Source organism: Acanthisitta chloris, unplaced genomic scaffold, assembly GCF_000695815.1.
Source record: "Acanthisitta chloris isolate BGI_N310 unplaced genomic scaffold, ASM69581v1 scaffold5329, whole genome shotgun sequence".
Classification (NCBI taxonomy): Eukaryota; Metazoa; Chordata; class Aves; order Passeriformes; family Acanthisittidae; genus Acanthisitta; species Acanthisitta chloris.
In genome coordinates, this window is record NW_008689723.1 from 15,095 (window position 1) to 30,151 (window position 15,057).

A 15,057-nucleotide genomic window follows, 5' to 3' on the forward strand; every position below is an offset into this window, starting at 1 on the left:
GAAGGAAGAGAGGAGAGAGGAAGGAACAGAGGAAGGGAGGAAGGGATGGGAACCCACACACAGGCTGTTAACAACCCAAAGCTGACAATTTCTATCAGAATTCTTCCTTATATTCCCTCCATATTCCCCTTCAGGTTTCACACCAAATCCTGATCCAGAAGGAGCTGAGAAAATCCATTTCTGAGCACATGTGCATGTTTTTGAGCAATGCTTTTCTTGACTGTTGGTAACTGAATAGGTGTGGTAGAACTTGGAGTGAAAATATGACTAGCTCAGAGCAGAAGTAAGACAGGAAGAAATTTGAAGTGCTCCAAATCCCTCTGTGTTCACGAATAGTAGCAAGTCCTGCATCCTCCAAAGGCAGGAGGAATGTTGAAAGATTTACATGCTCTGGGTACAACCCAGTGCCACTTCTCAAGGAAGTGATCTCAGGTAGGAGGTAAAGTTATCTCATTGCCTATAGGAACTAGTCTTACTATAAAATATTCAAAGGAGGAATGATGCAAACACCAAGTTTGGGGAAAATAACCTACTGTCTAATAGTGTGAGTTGAATTCTTTCTGCCCTTTCTGTGACAGAGGCAACACTTAATTACTGTTGCCTTCAAAAGTGACCTCATTTAAGAGCAATTAAAAATTAACTTATAATAATTAATCAAGCCTTAGTACGTTAATAGTCAAAACTTAGCAGAGAACAGATATTTTGCACACTTTAGATCATTAGAGTCTCTTCTAATTTATTCAATTAGAGATGTGAGTTAAAATCAAATTATTCTCCTTCTGCTCTCAGCTACTACAATGTCATCTGAACTCCCTTTCCTTGTGCCATCAGGGTAAACCTCTCCCCACTCAGCAGGTCTCAGTGACAAAACATGTCCTTACCTTCCCATCCATTATGGTAACGACATCAGGCAAACCACCAATGACTTTCCCACGATCTAGGAGAAAAATAAGGGGATTGTGTGAAGTTTAGACCTCAAAATTACTCATCTCTTAAATATTTTCCAACTTGGTGTCATAGCAGTCACAGGGGTTTTGGTTTACTTTGAAATTAGTAATTTCTTAAATATTTTTCAACTTGGTGTCGTAGCAGTCACAGGGGTTTTGGTTTACTTTTTTTCATTTCTCTTTAACAAAACATATTGTCATGTTTGCAACATTTTGTGTGGGTTTTTTTATTGCATTGTATGGTCCCCTCAGATGTTTAGAGCAGAGATTGTGCTGTAGCATTCTGAACTGATACACATAACAACCTTGAAGCTCCTGCTGAGCTTGACAGTTTGTGCTTTGGACCCAGAGCAGAGCAAGGAGGAGCTTTTAAGCATCTTGGTGGTATCTAAGATGTAAAGAAAATTGGTTCTGCCACTGCCTTTGTGAGCAGAAACATCTTGTCATTACCAGGGGAACTGGATATCAATTCCAGCATTCCCACAGTTCCTAGAAGGAACAAGCTTCCCCACTGCCTGGGTCACAGCAAACAGTGCACAACAGGCAATTTTGGGCTTAATAGCCAGACCCCAATGCTCAGGATCAGCAGCACCTTTCAGAGTCAACACCTCCTTGTACCACCCACAGTTCACACTTCCCCCACACCTGCAGGCACAAGAAGATAGAGTGGAGGACTGCAAAACAGGTAAAGCTTTTAGTGGCTTTCCATGGGCATGAAAGACAACTAACCCCACGAATTCCTATTCTTATTGCAGTATTTTGTGTAGACAGAGGATTTCTGCAGCCGCAGAGCTCCCTAAGCTGTGGCAGCAGAACGTGAGGGATGCCTTGAAAAGAACACTAGGGTACGTTTAGAGCACCTATGATAACATGCAAAATGAACTTACTCTTCTCAGCAAAGGCAGCTGCCCTAAAGTTGTTGAGGAAGAAAGAGAAATATATCATGTTACTAATGAAATTAGTAAGAAAATAACTTGAAATTTGAAATTAAAGACTCTGCTGTTACAGCATTAAAAAGCTGTAGCACTTACTTGAGTCGCTGGAATTCTGCACAGGCATCATCAAAAGCTGTAACAGAGCAATTGCCAGGGTTATTGGCCAGGAACATGACTTGCCCCTGGGCTCAGTGCAGACACTGGGACCCACACCCTTGTTACAGCTCTTCCAAAGCCCACACAGGGTCACACAATGGGAAGCCAGAGCCCTGAACCCAGTGAACCTGGTGCTGAGAGCAGATTCAAGACTACAAAGGTCATAATAGCTATGAAACTGAATTACAGCTGGTTCTGACTAAAGACAATCTGGTTTTACTGTCATTCCTCTGAATACTGCCAGGAAAATAAGCTTAATCTGTGAAAAGTCACCATAGAAATCTGGTTTTACATACTTACCTTGTCCAGACAGATCAAGTGTCCGTTTGTAGGATTGCTTGTCCCCAAAGATTTCAAAGGTGTAGTTCCCCTTATCCTTTTCAGTGGGTTCACTTATCTGCAGCCAGGCAACATCCTCTCCACCTCCAATCTTCATCTTTTCACCAGAAGAAATCTTAGATTCCCTGTAAAAAAGGAGTAGAGATGAGTTTGAACATTCTTTTCATGTATATTCTCCATAGGAGATCATAGAACCATCAAGGCTGGAGGACACCTCTAAGGTCATCGAGTCCAACCCTGAACCTGTCACTGCTGGAACCCCCAAACCCTAACCCAGATCCTGCAGTGCCACATCAGACACCTCTGAAACACCTCCAGGGATGGTGACTGCACCACCTCCCTGGGCAATATCCCAGTGCTGAACACCACAACAGGGAAAACATTTCTCCTCACACCCAATCTGACTCTGCCCTGGCTCAGCTCAAGGCCATTCCCTCTCTCCTCTCCCTGCAGCTGTGACAGGAAGACAGGAACAGAAAGTGCCAGTGACCATCATAACTGGATACTAATGTGATGGAAAGGAAAAGAAATTTCTTTTTGCCTCTGCCCTTTACTGTATTTTAATAGTGGCATAGTCCATTTCACTATCCATTTCATAAAGCTAAAGAATGCTCTGTGGGTGATATGGAAATATCAGTGTGTGTGTCTATCTTTCCATACAGACTCCCTCCTCAAAAATTTCAGATCCTATAATGCCTTTCACATTGATTATCTGGAAGATCACTGAACAAAGATTCTGAGCAAATTATCAATTCTTCTATGAATGCCATTATTATAATCAGAGCTGTTAAACCTAAAGCAAAAATGGAAATGACATTCTCATCTACCTGTGGCACCAGTTGACCTTCATTTCTTCGTTGTAGTACTTTAAGAAGCACTGGAGCCTTATTCCTTCTTCAGTGCAAAGGATCTTCAGGGGAGAGGCTGTCTTACCTACAGAGAACAGATCATATGCAGATCACACAGGATAGAAAGTGTAATGAAAGTCCAGTGGACTACTTGTACTGCCAGAACAAAACCCAATTCAGGATGTGGGCCATGATTCTCAGGTACTACAGAGACAACTGTTGTACCATCTGGGGCTAAATCCAGTTGGCAGTTAGTCACTAGTGCTGTTCCCCAGGGCTCAGGATTGGGGCCAGTCCTGGTTAACATCTCTATTGATGATCTGGATGTGGGGAGGGAGTGACCCTCAGGGAATTTGCAGAGGTGTCTGGATCAGGGGCTGGAGGATCTGGGTTAGTGACAGTTTCATGGTTGGACTCGATTTCAGAGGTCTCCTCCAGCCTTGAATGGTTCTATGCCTCTCAAGGGACATCTACTGATTTAAATCAGGTGAAAGTTCAGGATGAATTTATGGGTGTATTGTCATATAGAAGTGTTGTGACGAGCAAGATCCAGTGTGAAACAATAAGCAAGGCATCTAACTGCCATGAAACAGTGATGTTATGGTTCTAATTGCACAAAACTCTTGTTCTGGTGCAGGCTCTCTGTTCTGTCAGCTTCTCACTGGGAACAGGATCAGAATCTCATTCCCTCTCTCTCAAGGTTCACATACTAATGGGGAGTAGGAAGCAAATTATTGCCACAACATTTTCACAGTATCTAAACCAAACAAGCCAGGTGGAATAATACTTTGTTCCCTTTTAATAGTGTCAATTGGCAAGGTCAACTGCCTATTCAGAAACTTAATAACATGTCCATAATAATATAAGCATCAGGACATGCTGAGATTTCCCACTTAAAATAAAAATCTTCTGCCTCAGCCTCAGATAAATCCAACATAAAACACCTACATGAAAATTCAAGGCAGCATTTACTTACCACTCATTCCACTCAGTGCCAAAATTATATCGTCATAAACTGCAGAGAAAAAAAAAAAGAGAAGAAAATGTACCATCAAAATTCAATCAGAATATTGCTTTGTTATGTTCAGTTTAATTAAAGCAATGTGAGAAATCTCCATATCCTTAAGCAAAGAAACCCATTAAAAATGCAACAGGTGTACGGGACAAATTGGGAAGTGTCTGTGAGCAGCATATGAATCCTGAGCTGTGGCACTCAGGAGCTCTGCCTCGTGTGGCTCAGCTGTCTGCTGCCAAATCCTTGTCTCTGTGTCCCTCAGGACAGGCAAAGAGAAAAGGTCATTAAAAGTGGGTAGTTGGCACTCAAAGGAGAGTTCAAGGGAGCAGAAATTACCATGTCTAGGTGACACCAGTTTTCACCTGCCCCTGCTGAGCTCATGAATGGATTCAAGTCCATGAATAGACAGGAGGTGTTCAGCACCTCCAGGAGAGCAGGGACCATCACCTGTGATGGTTCCTTGGGGAGACAAACACCATCACTCCAAACATCCTCCCCTTCCTCCTCCTTCCTCCCACTGCACACCCTGAGCATGATGTGCTATGGTGTGGAATATCCCTTGGGTCAGGTTGGGTCACCTGTCCCAGCTGTGTCTCCTCCCAACCTCCCATGCAGCCCCAACTCCCTTGCCATGTGGCAGTGTGGGAAGCAGCAAAGGCCTTGGCTCTGGGTCAGCTCTGCTCAGCCACAACAACAAAATCTCTCTAATATCACCCCTGTGTTCTGCACAAATCCAAAACATAACCCTGTCCTAGCCACTGGGAAGAAAGATAACTCCCCTTCAGCCCAAACCAGCATGAGATGAAATGCTAAGAACCCCAAAAATGTTTGCTAACTTGTCATTTCAATGATAGGTCTTTGCCATGGACTATGTGGAGCTCCATGATAGCAAAGTGGATGTTACCTTTTCCTGATAATTCCAGAGAAGATACATCGTGACCTCTATCATCTGAGAGTGTTGCCTTATAAACTCCTTCATCTTTGCGTGACAGCTGCAAGAGAAGCACAAGAAGTTTACTGACAAACTTGCAAAGCAGAGTACATGGATCACATCATTGAATGCCAAGGAACAAGAGCAATCCAAGACAAGAGGAAAACACCCTCCCAAGCAAAACATCTACCCAAGGAAAATGAAGCCACTGGAGAGTCAGTATCCTCTTGCAAGTGAAATGAAGGAAGAAAACCAGAAGAATCTGAAGCCAGTAAATAAAATCAATAACTCAGTTAGATGGAATGCAGAAAATCTCAGTCCAAGGAGGTTTTGTCACTTGATGAAGGCAATGACTGTGCAAACTAAGGTTTCAGACACAGGTTAGGTTATGCTGTTTGCATAGAGATAACTTAAGAAGCCAGATGCTTCAAACTTTTTCATTTTAGGCAATAAAACTGAAGCACTGTAAAAAATAAGGTGCTTGAACAAACTGAAAATTAAGGAGCAATAGAAAATAAAGAGATGGAGTTCACCCAAGGATTCTGAAGCAACTTAAGCATGAACTGTGTGAGCTGAGAACAAAAATAGACAGTTCTTACTACCATTAGTTATTCACTAGCTAATTGGAGGGTAGAAAACATGTTTGTTCTCCAAACTGTTCACAGAAGTCATGATAGCTAGTTTACAGCTGGCATTTCTAACCAGCAGGTGATACTGTACCTTGGGAAGGCTGAGGTGACATTCTCCCTTCTGCACATCAGGCAATTCCTCAGTGTCAACCCCAGATCCATCCTTATACCACCTGAAGTCAGTCTCCTTCTTTGTGTTGGCAACCTGGACAACAGAAAAGGCACATCAGCCTGGCTACATCCTGAGGAAAGGCATCACAATGTGGGTAGTCACAGAATCATAGACTCAACCAGGCTGGAAAAGACCTCCAAGATCATCGAGTCCAACCCTCCCGTGGTCACTAGCCCATGGCACTAAGTGCCACATCCAGTCTCAGCTTGGAAACCTCCAGGGATGGGGAATCCACCACCTCCCTGGGCAGCACATTCCAATGCCTGAGCACTCTCACCAGTTTATAGCTTCAGAGTCCTGTAAACTCCTGAAAGGAAATCCTGTCAATCTCTTCCCTGAAAGGGTTTGCAGCCTTGCTCTGTGCTTGTGGCTTGTCTAGAGATGTAGAGCTGGGAGAAGTATCTTTGGAATTAGAGCTGCTGAACTCTCCTATATCTCCTTGTGTTTTCCATGTGACTCCAGAGAGATGTCACACAGAACTTGGGCCCTTCCTTAGAGAGGCCTGGGCCAATTTGGAGCTTTCTCCCAGCTACCTAAGCATGGTTAAACTGTAGAGAGAAACTATTTACTATTCTGGAATCATCCAAAGCTTCAAAATTGGAAGCTGTACCAAAAATCCCTTTTTTTTTCCCCACTACATTGTGTCTTATGGAGCATACAAAGGAATCCTATCAATTGCAGTCTCTCCCAACACAAAAGACCTTAACAACCCAGTGCAAATGCAGAGCAGTTGCTTGAAAGCCAGAATTTTGCTGTAGTAGCAGTAGCTCCTCTAAGCAATGCATGAATAGACTCCAGCTAGACCTCCAGTACTCTTCCCATTTGGCAAGAAAAACTGGAGGTGCTTAAAATATCACTGGATACATTATCTCAAGCTGTGATTTCAAGGAAACCAAAAGTCCAACTCTTTTTAGAAACCCTGAAAATAGGTTTTATTTTCCCCCTCACTTTCAAAACTGCTATGGTTTATTTAACAGCACAAAAATGCAATGGGATTTTCATGTGTAGCCTGAATTCCCAGTCAGAGTGGCTTTGGTAGAAGGACAGAGCTGGCAAAACATTTCTCAGTGCCCAGGCAGTTCCTTTCAAAAGGCTCCTTTAAAAAAAAATGGAAAAAACTGAACAAATGGATAGAGGGCAGCACAGAAGTTAATCCAGCTCTGCCAGAGTTTTCAAGTGGTTTGCTTGGAGGGAAAAACATGCATCCATTTCCAACATTTCCAACCCTTTCACACCAGAGAAGCCATTCCATAGATGAACAGCTCTGTGAGAGCTCTCTGTAGAGCTGACTAGACAAATAGGGTCTCCAATACTGATTCCTGAGCATCTCTCTAAAACCTGCTCAAATTAATCACATCTATTGCTGCTTACCAAGCAGGGTGGTTGCTATGGGTCTCTGACAGAGTATTTGAGACCACAGCCTGGCCCAGAGCAATGACTTGCTTGGGAAAAGTGAGCAGCATTTTACTTTTACCAGCAGCTACAAAGAGGCTGTTCCTGTAGTCTTATGACACGAGTGGCAATTTCATCTGAGCAGAGCCTGAAGGGGCAAAGCTTTAATGCTTTTCGACAATCTTTTCGTCAAAGATTGTTAGGACTCAATCTGACAGCAAAAAACTGCATTTGAGACACATGCAATTTGCAGTGCTGAACTTATTTCATGTTGACATTGACTCTGGAAAGTTACCTTTCTCACTGTTCAGCCACACGCCAAAAAACTTGTTTTTAAAAGACAGAACAAGTAAGAGTCAAAGCTATGCAAGAAGAGGTAGCTCCTGTGTGTTCTGAAAATTAGAATCACTAGAAGTAAAATTAGAGTGGTTTGTGGCATGTGGGGGAAAATAAACAATAAATAAAAAGCGAACACCATGAAATGGCACAGGGTGTGACTGTCAGGGATGTCTGTGCAGGGCAGGAGTTGGGCTGGGTGATCCTCAAGGGTCACTTCCAGCTCTGATTATTCTGTGAATTTTCATTCAAATGGACAACCACTGGCATTCAGGAACTACAATCCCATGAACAAGGTCATCAATCCCAGCTAATTCAGACTTCAATACTAAGTCAATCAAAACTAATCAGGTCCAATCACATAGAAAATAAGTGGGATGTGAGGCAACATTTGATAGAGTCTTTTAGAACACAATCCATATTTGTTTATTATCACAGTTATGAGCCTGGATCATAGAATCATAGAACCATCAAGGCTGGAGGAGACCTCTAAGATCATCCAGTCCAACCATGAACCTGTCACTGCTGGAACCCCCAAACCCTAACCCAGATCCTCCAGTGCCACATCAGACACCTCTGAAACACCTCCAGGGATGGTGACTGCACCACCTCCCTGGGCAATATCCCAGTGCTGAACACCACAACAGGGAAAACATTTCTCCTCACACCCAATCTGACTCTGCCCTGGCTCAGCTCAAGGCCATTCCCTCTCTCCTCTCCCTCAGCCCTGGCAGGACACACATCCCACACCTCTCTCCAGCCCTGGCAGGAGTTGCAGAGAGCCAGGAGGTCACCCCTGAGCCTCTTCTCCAGGCTGACCAACCCAACTCCCTCACCATTCCTTGTAGTACATGTTTTCTAGACCTGGATGATTGGTATGGATCATACAGTTAGTCCTTTGCCCTGCACAACCTTCCAGCTGATGTCCTTTCCTACCTCCCCTATGCCATGCTATGGCCTTTCAGAAAGCTAAGACAAAACACCCTCTCTTGTAGACACTTCCTTCCCTTGTCACAGGCTCTTTCAAGAGGCAAAAACACCATTGACAATGGTTTTTGCACGGGAGCACAGGACAGAGAAGAGGCCTAGAAGAGACCTGTGCCAGGTGCTGTGATACAGCCTGGGGAGACAGAGATGATTCCTTGACTGGTTTTATTCCCACAGAAATGGCCCAGGCTGGCCACACTTCTAACTTGTGTATCAGCTCTCTGAAGTTTGAAGGCCAAATCCTTGTTGTTGAAATTCATTCTATGTCCAGATACCATTTAAACAGCCACAAACAAGAGTACCATGTGAACCTAATGGCCACTCACATACTAACAGTACCAAACACAAGGTCAATAGCACAGTTAAAATGATGAGTGTGCAGCCAGCCCACAGCCCAGATTTCATCTGCATAAAATCTTCTGACCTTGGGAACAAAAAACACAGGGATGAAAAGCAAATAATCAGATGCTCAGCCTTGCACAGGTTCAGTGGCATAAACAGGCTCAATAGTCAATGAAAAGAGGAATAATTTCAGATTAATTTGTGGAGAATTACACTAGTCTAAGTGGTTCAGCAACATTTAATTCCCTGTGTGAATGAAGGGATAAGGAGGGCTCATGCCTGAGGCAAATGCATGTGGAGATTACAAAGTACTCCAGCTATGCAGCTCAGCACCAGCACTGGGACCACCAGCTAATGAGCTGGAGCCCTGAGCTGGGGGCACAGAGTGGCAGTGTCACCACCCAGCTCAGCCCTTCTGGGAATAACTGGAGGTTAAAGGTGTCCTAATTAGCAAGCAAAAAAAATAAATGAAGGGGGGAAAAAAAGCCACAAACGTGCATGTAAATTGCTCATAATGAATGATTCAAGTTAGTCTCATTAAAAGCCAAAAGTTATTCAAAGGAAGTGGAGAAAATTAACACAGAAGAGTCCAGATTGCAGGGAAAGACAGTGAAGAAGAGTTTGATGCCTGTTGAATTCAATTAACTTTGTCATTCAGACCTCGAATTAGTCACTCTAGAAGAGCAACAGAACTGAAAATGTTTCAGTTCAGAAAGGCACAAAGACATTATCAGCAGAAGTTCTGCTGAATTCAATGCACACGATCATTACTCAAGATTCAAAAGTCATTAGCCAAATATAATTTAAAAATCCCATTTTCTAACATTAATTCTGTGGCCTGTTTGGTTACAGTTGATTGAACAACAGATGCTTTGGTGAAGAAACCTCTAAATCAGGAAACTGTGAGGAAAGATGTGGAGCTCTGGCTTTACAGGGCTGGTTTTTTGAGGAGGGCAGAACAACCAATGGGGATTGGATGTTCTGCAGAAATTACTTTTAGGGGTCATGATTGTTATAAAGAATTTGACCACCCAACACATTTACTAATGTCACACAGTTTCTTTTTGTTCCAGTGAACATTTCTGCCGAAGAATAGTCTGACAAAAATGTTCAGATGAAATATTTCTAAGTACTAAAAACAGTTTTCGTATGAAACTTCTAATTTTAAACAAATCTCTTATCTGTCCTCGCGTTTTCCTACCTCAGATTTTAATCACCACACTCTAACAATTAATCATTTCAAGTACCTTACAAGACTCAAATCATTTCCTTACCTTACAGGAAAGTAAAACTTCACATTCCTCTGTAACATTCCAGTACAAGAACTCTGAGAAGTGAGGACCTAAGAAATGAAATTGCATCAATGTAGTAGAATAAGAGTATCAGAGAGACCCAGAGAAAGGAAGAGACAGGATGACACTTCCAACATCCTTTGAGCAGACTGAGAGGGAACTCCTGAGCTACCCATGCCCCTGGAAACTCCTGCAGGAAGATTTTATCACACTGACTCAGGTGTCTACGTTACAGCTGAGGAACCTGAGCCTCATCTCTGTTTGTGTAAGTCATGCAGCATTCCACAATTTCAAACAATGAGGGAGACAAATTAGTTTACTAATTACTTTTGTGCCAAATTGCCAACTGTGCATAGGAACGAAACAGCAGCTACAAACAATGTCTGTAATGCAAAAGCAACTGGGGAAGAAAGAAGTGTATCCAAACACCCCCCAATGGGCAAAGCAAATCCCCATGCCAAGTGGTTTTGTGAGTTTAGTGTCTGCAGGATCAGGCAATAATTGCAGTATCCAGACCTGGGAAGGAGCAAAGTCTCAGACTTTCACTTAGATCATTGAGAACCAAAAGATCTTGTGAGTTGATGCTATCAGTGCTATGATTTCTTTCCTAACTCAATTTTAAACAGCCCTCAAATCTTACTTCTCTACAGTCTTACCTAAATTACTTGGAATAAACACGTTTAATTATTTTTGTTTTCATCCTAAAAGCCACAAGTGAATATTCCAAACTAAAGCTCAATTAACTCATGTTTTTAAGGGTTTCACAGTGATAGAATTCTGAGTTAGGGATCCAACAGTAATTCTCACTTTCAGCTGCAAACAAAATCGATGACAAGTATAGCACAAACTCTACAACTCTATAGCAGCTATGCAACAAATATACATCTAGTTCCTGGAATTTTGCCTGGACAGAAACCACAGGATCAAGTTTTTAATCTTCCTTGTCTGGCACTCCTTGTCTTGGCTGTCTACTCTTGTGTCAGTTGCGTTGAACAGAAAATTTGTATGCTTAAAACTAAAGGTGATGAAATGCTGTGTTGGATCTGAGTCTACAGGAGGCTCATTTCTCATGAATATTGAGCAAAGATAACCTCTTGTAAGGACTCCCACCCTACTTCTGTACTTGGTGAAAGTTCTCTCACAAACAACATGTTTGACAATGTTGGAAAATAAGATCCACCAGGGGTTCAGTGTCTCCTCAGATTTTACAATAAACTCATCTTCTGCTGAAGACTGGAAGCTGTAAGCACTTAGTATTCAACAGGGGTGAACCATGAGCTGCAAACTGGGCCTGAAGTCACCAATCTACTCTGTCTTACCTTGCTTTCTGAGAAATTCCTTTCGCTGGAGTTCAGCATCAGCCAACACTGCCTTGAATGCTAAATTTCAGCAGAGGTGAATGAAAAATGAGTTAGTCACAAAAGCACTCAAAGAACAATTGAAGTTCAATTCTTCATCAGAGTTTCAGGGTTAACATACCATCTCCAATGAGAACCAGTGAAGACTGGTTCTTGGCCTTTCCATCCTGAATCTGCACCGTGTAGGTACCTTCATTGTCAATGGTAAACTTTTCCATCACCATTTCTATGATGCCATTTGAGCGATCACAGTTTATTTTGTGCCTCTGAAATAAACAAGTAAGAACAGTCATATAGTGTAAATGACTTGTGATTCCTATCAAAACAGTTGTGTCTTACATTCCTGCCTCCACACACTATCTTTTTCATGCCCTTTTACCTGCAAGCAGTGGAAAACAGAGCTGTGCTTGTGTTTACAGTTGTACAACCAGATCCCAGTGGTGAGAGAAGCCTCTGAGAGCAGCTGCATTTGGAATCCTTGAGTCACCACAATGCATCTGGCTTGGATTTGAAAAAGGTAGTTTATGGCACTGTATCTGTTTGAAGGTCTACACAGCCACCCTTTAGAATCAGAGAACCAAAATTGCCAAGGTTGGAGGAGACATCTAAGTCATCAAGTCCAACCAGATAATGCTATCTGTTCTTTGCAAAGAATGCTGAAGTGAAAGACCATGAGAAAAGAAACTTGTCCCAAACCAACAAAGCTTATGGGAACTAAAAAGAACAACCAAGTCCAGGCAAAGGGAATTAGAATTCTGTCAGAATATATAGTTCCCCACTAAAGTGTTTTCAGAATACTCAAAACACCAAATATTGACTCGAATTGAATGTTAAATATGCTTTTCCCTGTTTGTGTCCTTTATGTGTTTGCTTTCTATTAAATATTCCAGAAAGATAAATTATTGGCAGGCACCATAAAGGAAACAGAAAATTGCAAGTAAATATTGGACAATCCTTGCAAAATATGTGTTTTGAATTTGCAGGCACTGCTTTAGAAACACCTTTTACTAAGTAATATCCTCTTTGATGCAATACCAACTATGAGGACTGTGCCCCCCACTAACAGTGATGTCCTTTGAATCTCAACTAACAAATTCCTAAAGCAAAGTAAAAGTTACCCTGGGTCACCTGGGAAACTTAGTGCCATGGTCCAGTAACCACAGTAGGGTTGCACTTGATGATCTTGGAGGTCTTTTCCAACCTGGTTGATTCTGTGATTCTATAATTCTAGGAGTGTAACCCACAGGAGTTACTTGGTGAATACTTTTAGGTAACCAATGTGGTCAAGGTTATTACACACTGGTTCCCATTGGAAATGTCACCATCTAGAAGGAGCTAAATGCACTAAACTGTTATAGAACCCATTACTGTTAAATATATTAAAGATACTGTTAAAAGGACATATAGAATCATAGAATCAACCTGCTTGGAAAAGACCTCCAAGATCAAGTCCAACCCTACCATGGTCACTAGACCATGGCACTAAGTGCCACATCCAGTCTCAGCTTGAAAACCTCCAGGGACAGTGATTCCTTTTCTTCTTTCTTCTCCTTCCCTAAACTTTATCTGTCTGTGGCTTTAGTATCATTTATTACCTTCAGAGTCCAATAAACAGGTTAACCACAACACTCTGTTTATAAGGCATTATGTGTCCTTTTAACAGCATCTAAAATAAATCTAACAGTAATGGGTTCTGTTCAAAAATAAACAGATGTATGTTTAATCCAATCATTTGTAACAGTTCTAGTTCTTCTTTTTCTTTTTCTTTCTTTCTTTGAGGAAATCAAGTATGAAGAAATTCAAATGGCAGCTGAGAAATGGAGCTCTGTTCATTCCACTCTGAGAGCATTTTGAAACCTTCCCCCAAACATTCCCTGTTAGGACCTTGCAGGAAACATTTCTCACTTCAGCCAATGTCAAGACTCAGGCCACAATTCACCATGGTAATGGTCTATTGAACATGTTCAGTGACTGCAGCCCAGTCTCCAGGCAGGTTTGAGAGTGCAATTAGGCTTCTAACTATTGCCATTATGCAGCAAGATGAAGTTCAATGATTTTATGGGCCCCATAAATATTGGGCTTTTATGCAGCTTTCCACAGAAATCTCATCAGTCTCCCAACGTAAATGTCACCTGTGGGTTCCTAATTAAAGAGGTGAAATAATGCACTTCACTTCCAGACTCTTTCTGATGTCAACACTTCCAAAACATATGTGAACTAAAAATAGCTTGTTCTGTTCCACTAACATTGCCAAGGCAGAGTATTGTCATCTCAATACATCCCAGGCACTAAAATTCAGGTTTTCAGTGCTGTAGTTCATCATTTAAAGCGAGAGAAACAGAAGTATTTTACCCAGAAATACTTCTTCCACTTGTCAATATGGAATAAAAGCAAATGCTCTTTGTTTTCCTATGGCATAAAAATCCTGATAAGCTTCTCTGACCCAAACGAGGATTTGCATTTTCAGGAATAAACCTAATCTCTCCAACAGCTGCACTGGACATGGATTCCTCACAGGAAAATCTCTTTCCAGTGCTGTCCTTTGTAGTCTGTAGATGAACACTAGTCCTGCCAAGGCATGACCTTGCTTTCTTCTCAGACCAATCTCAGAGCTTTTTTGTGCCTCTTTGTATGAAAAGTCTTCCTAGACACTGAGACCCTGTCCCAGGGTGCCCAGGGAGGCTGTGGCTGCCCCAACCCTGGCAGTGTTCACAGCCAGGTTGGATGAGCCTTGAGCAACCTGCTCTGCTGGGAGGTGTCCCTGCCCAGGGCAGGGCTTGGGGCTGGGTCAGCTCTCAGCTCCATTCCAACCTCTAAAACTCTATGATTCTATGATTCTAGAGCTATAAAAATGCAGGAAGCTGCAGGTCTGCCCTTTCCTCTCCACGTAGCTGTTCAATGCCCTTTTGTTTCTAAGCCAAAATGTACATTATATGTAAAACCAAACACTGAGCCAGGCAGCCTGGAGAAATGGCTGAGTTCCCATCCCCAGGGATGTTGAAAAGATGTGCAGAGGTGGCACTTAGGAACATGGTTTAGTGGTGGACTTGGCAGTGTTCCAGTCACTGTTGGAATCCATGATCTTAAAGGTCTTTGCAACTTAAATGACTCTATGATAACAACAGAATCCCTATCATTAAAACCAAACCACAGTGCTCAATATGTACTTACATCACCATTTTCAACTTCTCTGTCATTGATAACAAATCTAAAGGTAGAATCTGGAGATAAACTTTCAGCCTGAATCCAGAAACGAACTTCTCCTTTCTCCAGAACCTCATAGGCTAGTTCTGATTTCAGAGGTATTGCTGCAGAAAGAAAGGAATCACAAGTCAGGAATGCATGAAACCTTGGGAGAAAAAAAGGATCACTGTAGGG

General features: G+C 42.2%; 1 protein-coding gene across 1 annotated transcript in view; it reads right to left on the reverse strand.

Annotated features, from left to right (window-relative positions):
* MYOM2 (myomesin 2) overlaps nt 1–15,057 on the reverse strand; it is a gene marked incomplete at its 5' end in the record, with an annotated part of 28,982 nt that overhangs the window by 1,305 nt on the left and 12,620 nt on the right. Inside the window, 12 exons of the mRNA XM_009081529.1 lie at nt 882–937; nt 1,835–1,857; nt 1,979–2,015; nt 2,339–2,502; nt 3,205–3,310; nt 4,202–4,240; nt 5,145–5,232; nt 5,892–6,005; nt 10,304–10,371; nt 11,641–11,700; nt 11,801–11,945; nt 14,851–14,987. Coding sequence (XP_009079777.1) covers nt 882–937; nt 1,835–1,857; nt 1,979–2,015; nt 2,339–2,502; nt 3,205–3,310; nt 4,202–4,240; nt 5,145–5,232; nt 5,892–6,005; nt 10,304–10,371; nt 11,641–11,700; nt 11,801–11,945; nt 14,851–14,987 — 1,037 coding nt within the window. The remainder of the gene's footprint in view (nt 1–881; nt 938–1,834; nt 1,858–1,978; nt 2,016–2,338; nt 2,503–3,204; nt 3,311–4,201; nt 4,241–5,144; nt 5,233–5,891; nt 6,006–10,303; nt 10,372–11,640; nt 11,701–11,800; nt 11,946–14,850; nt 14,988–15,057) is intronic.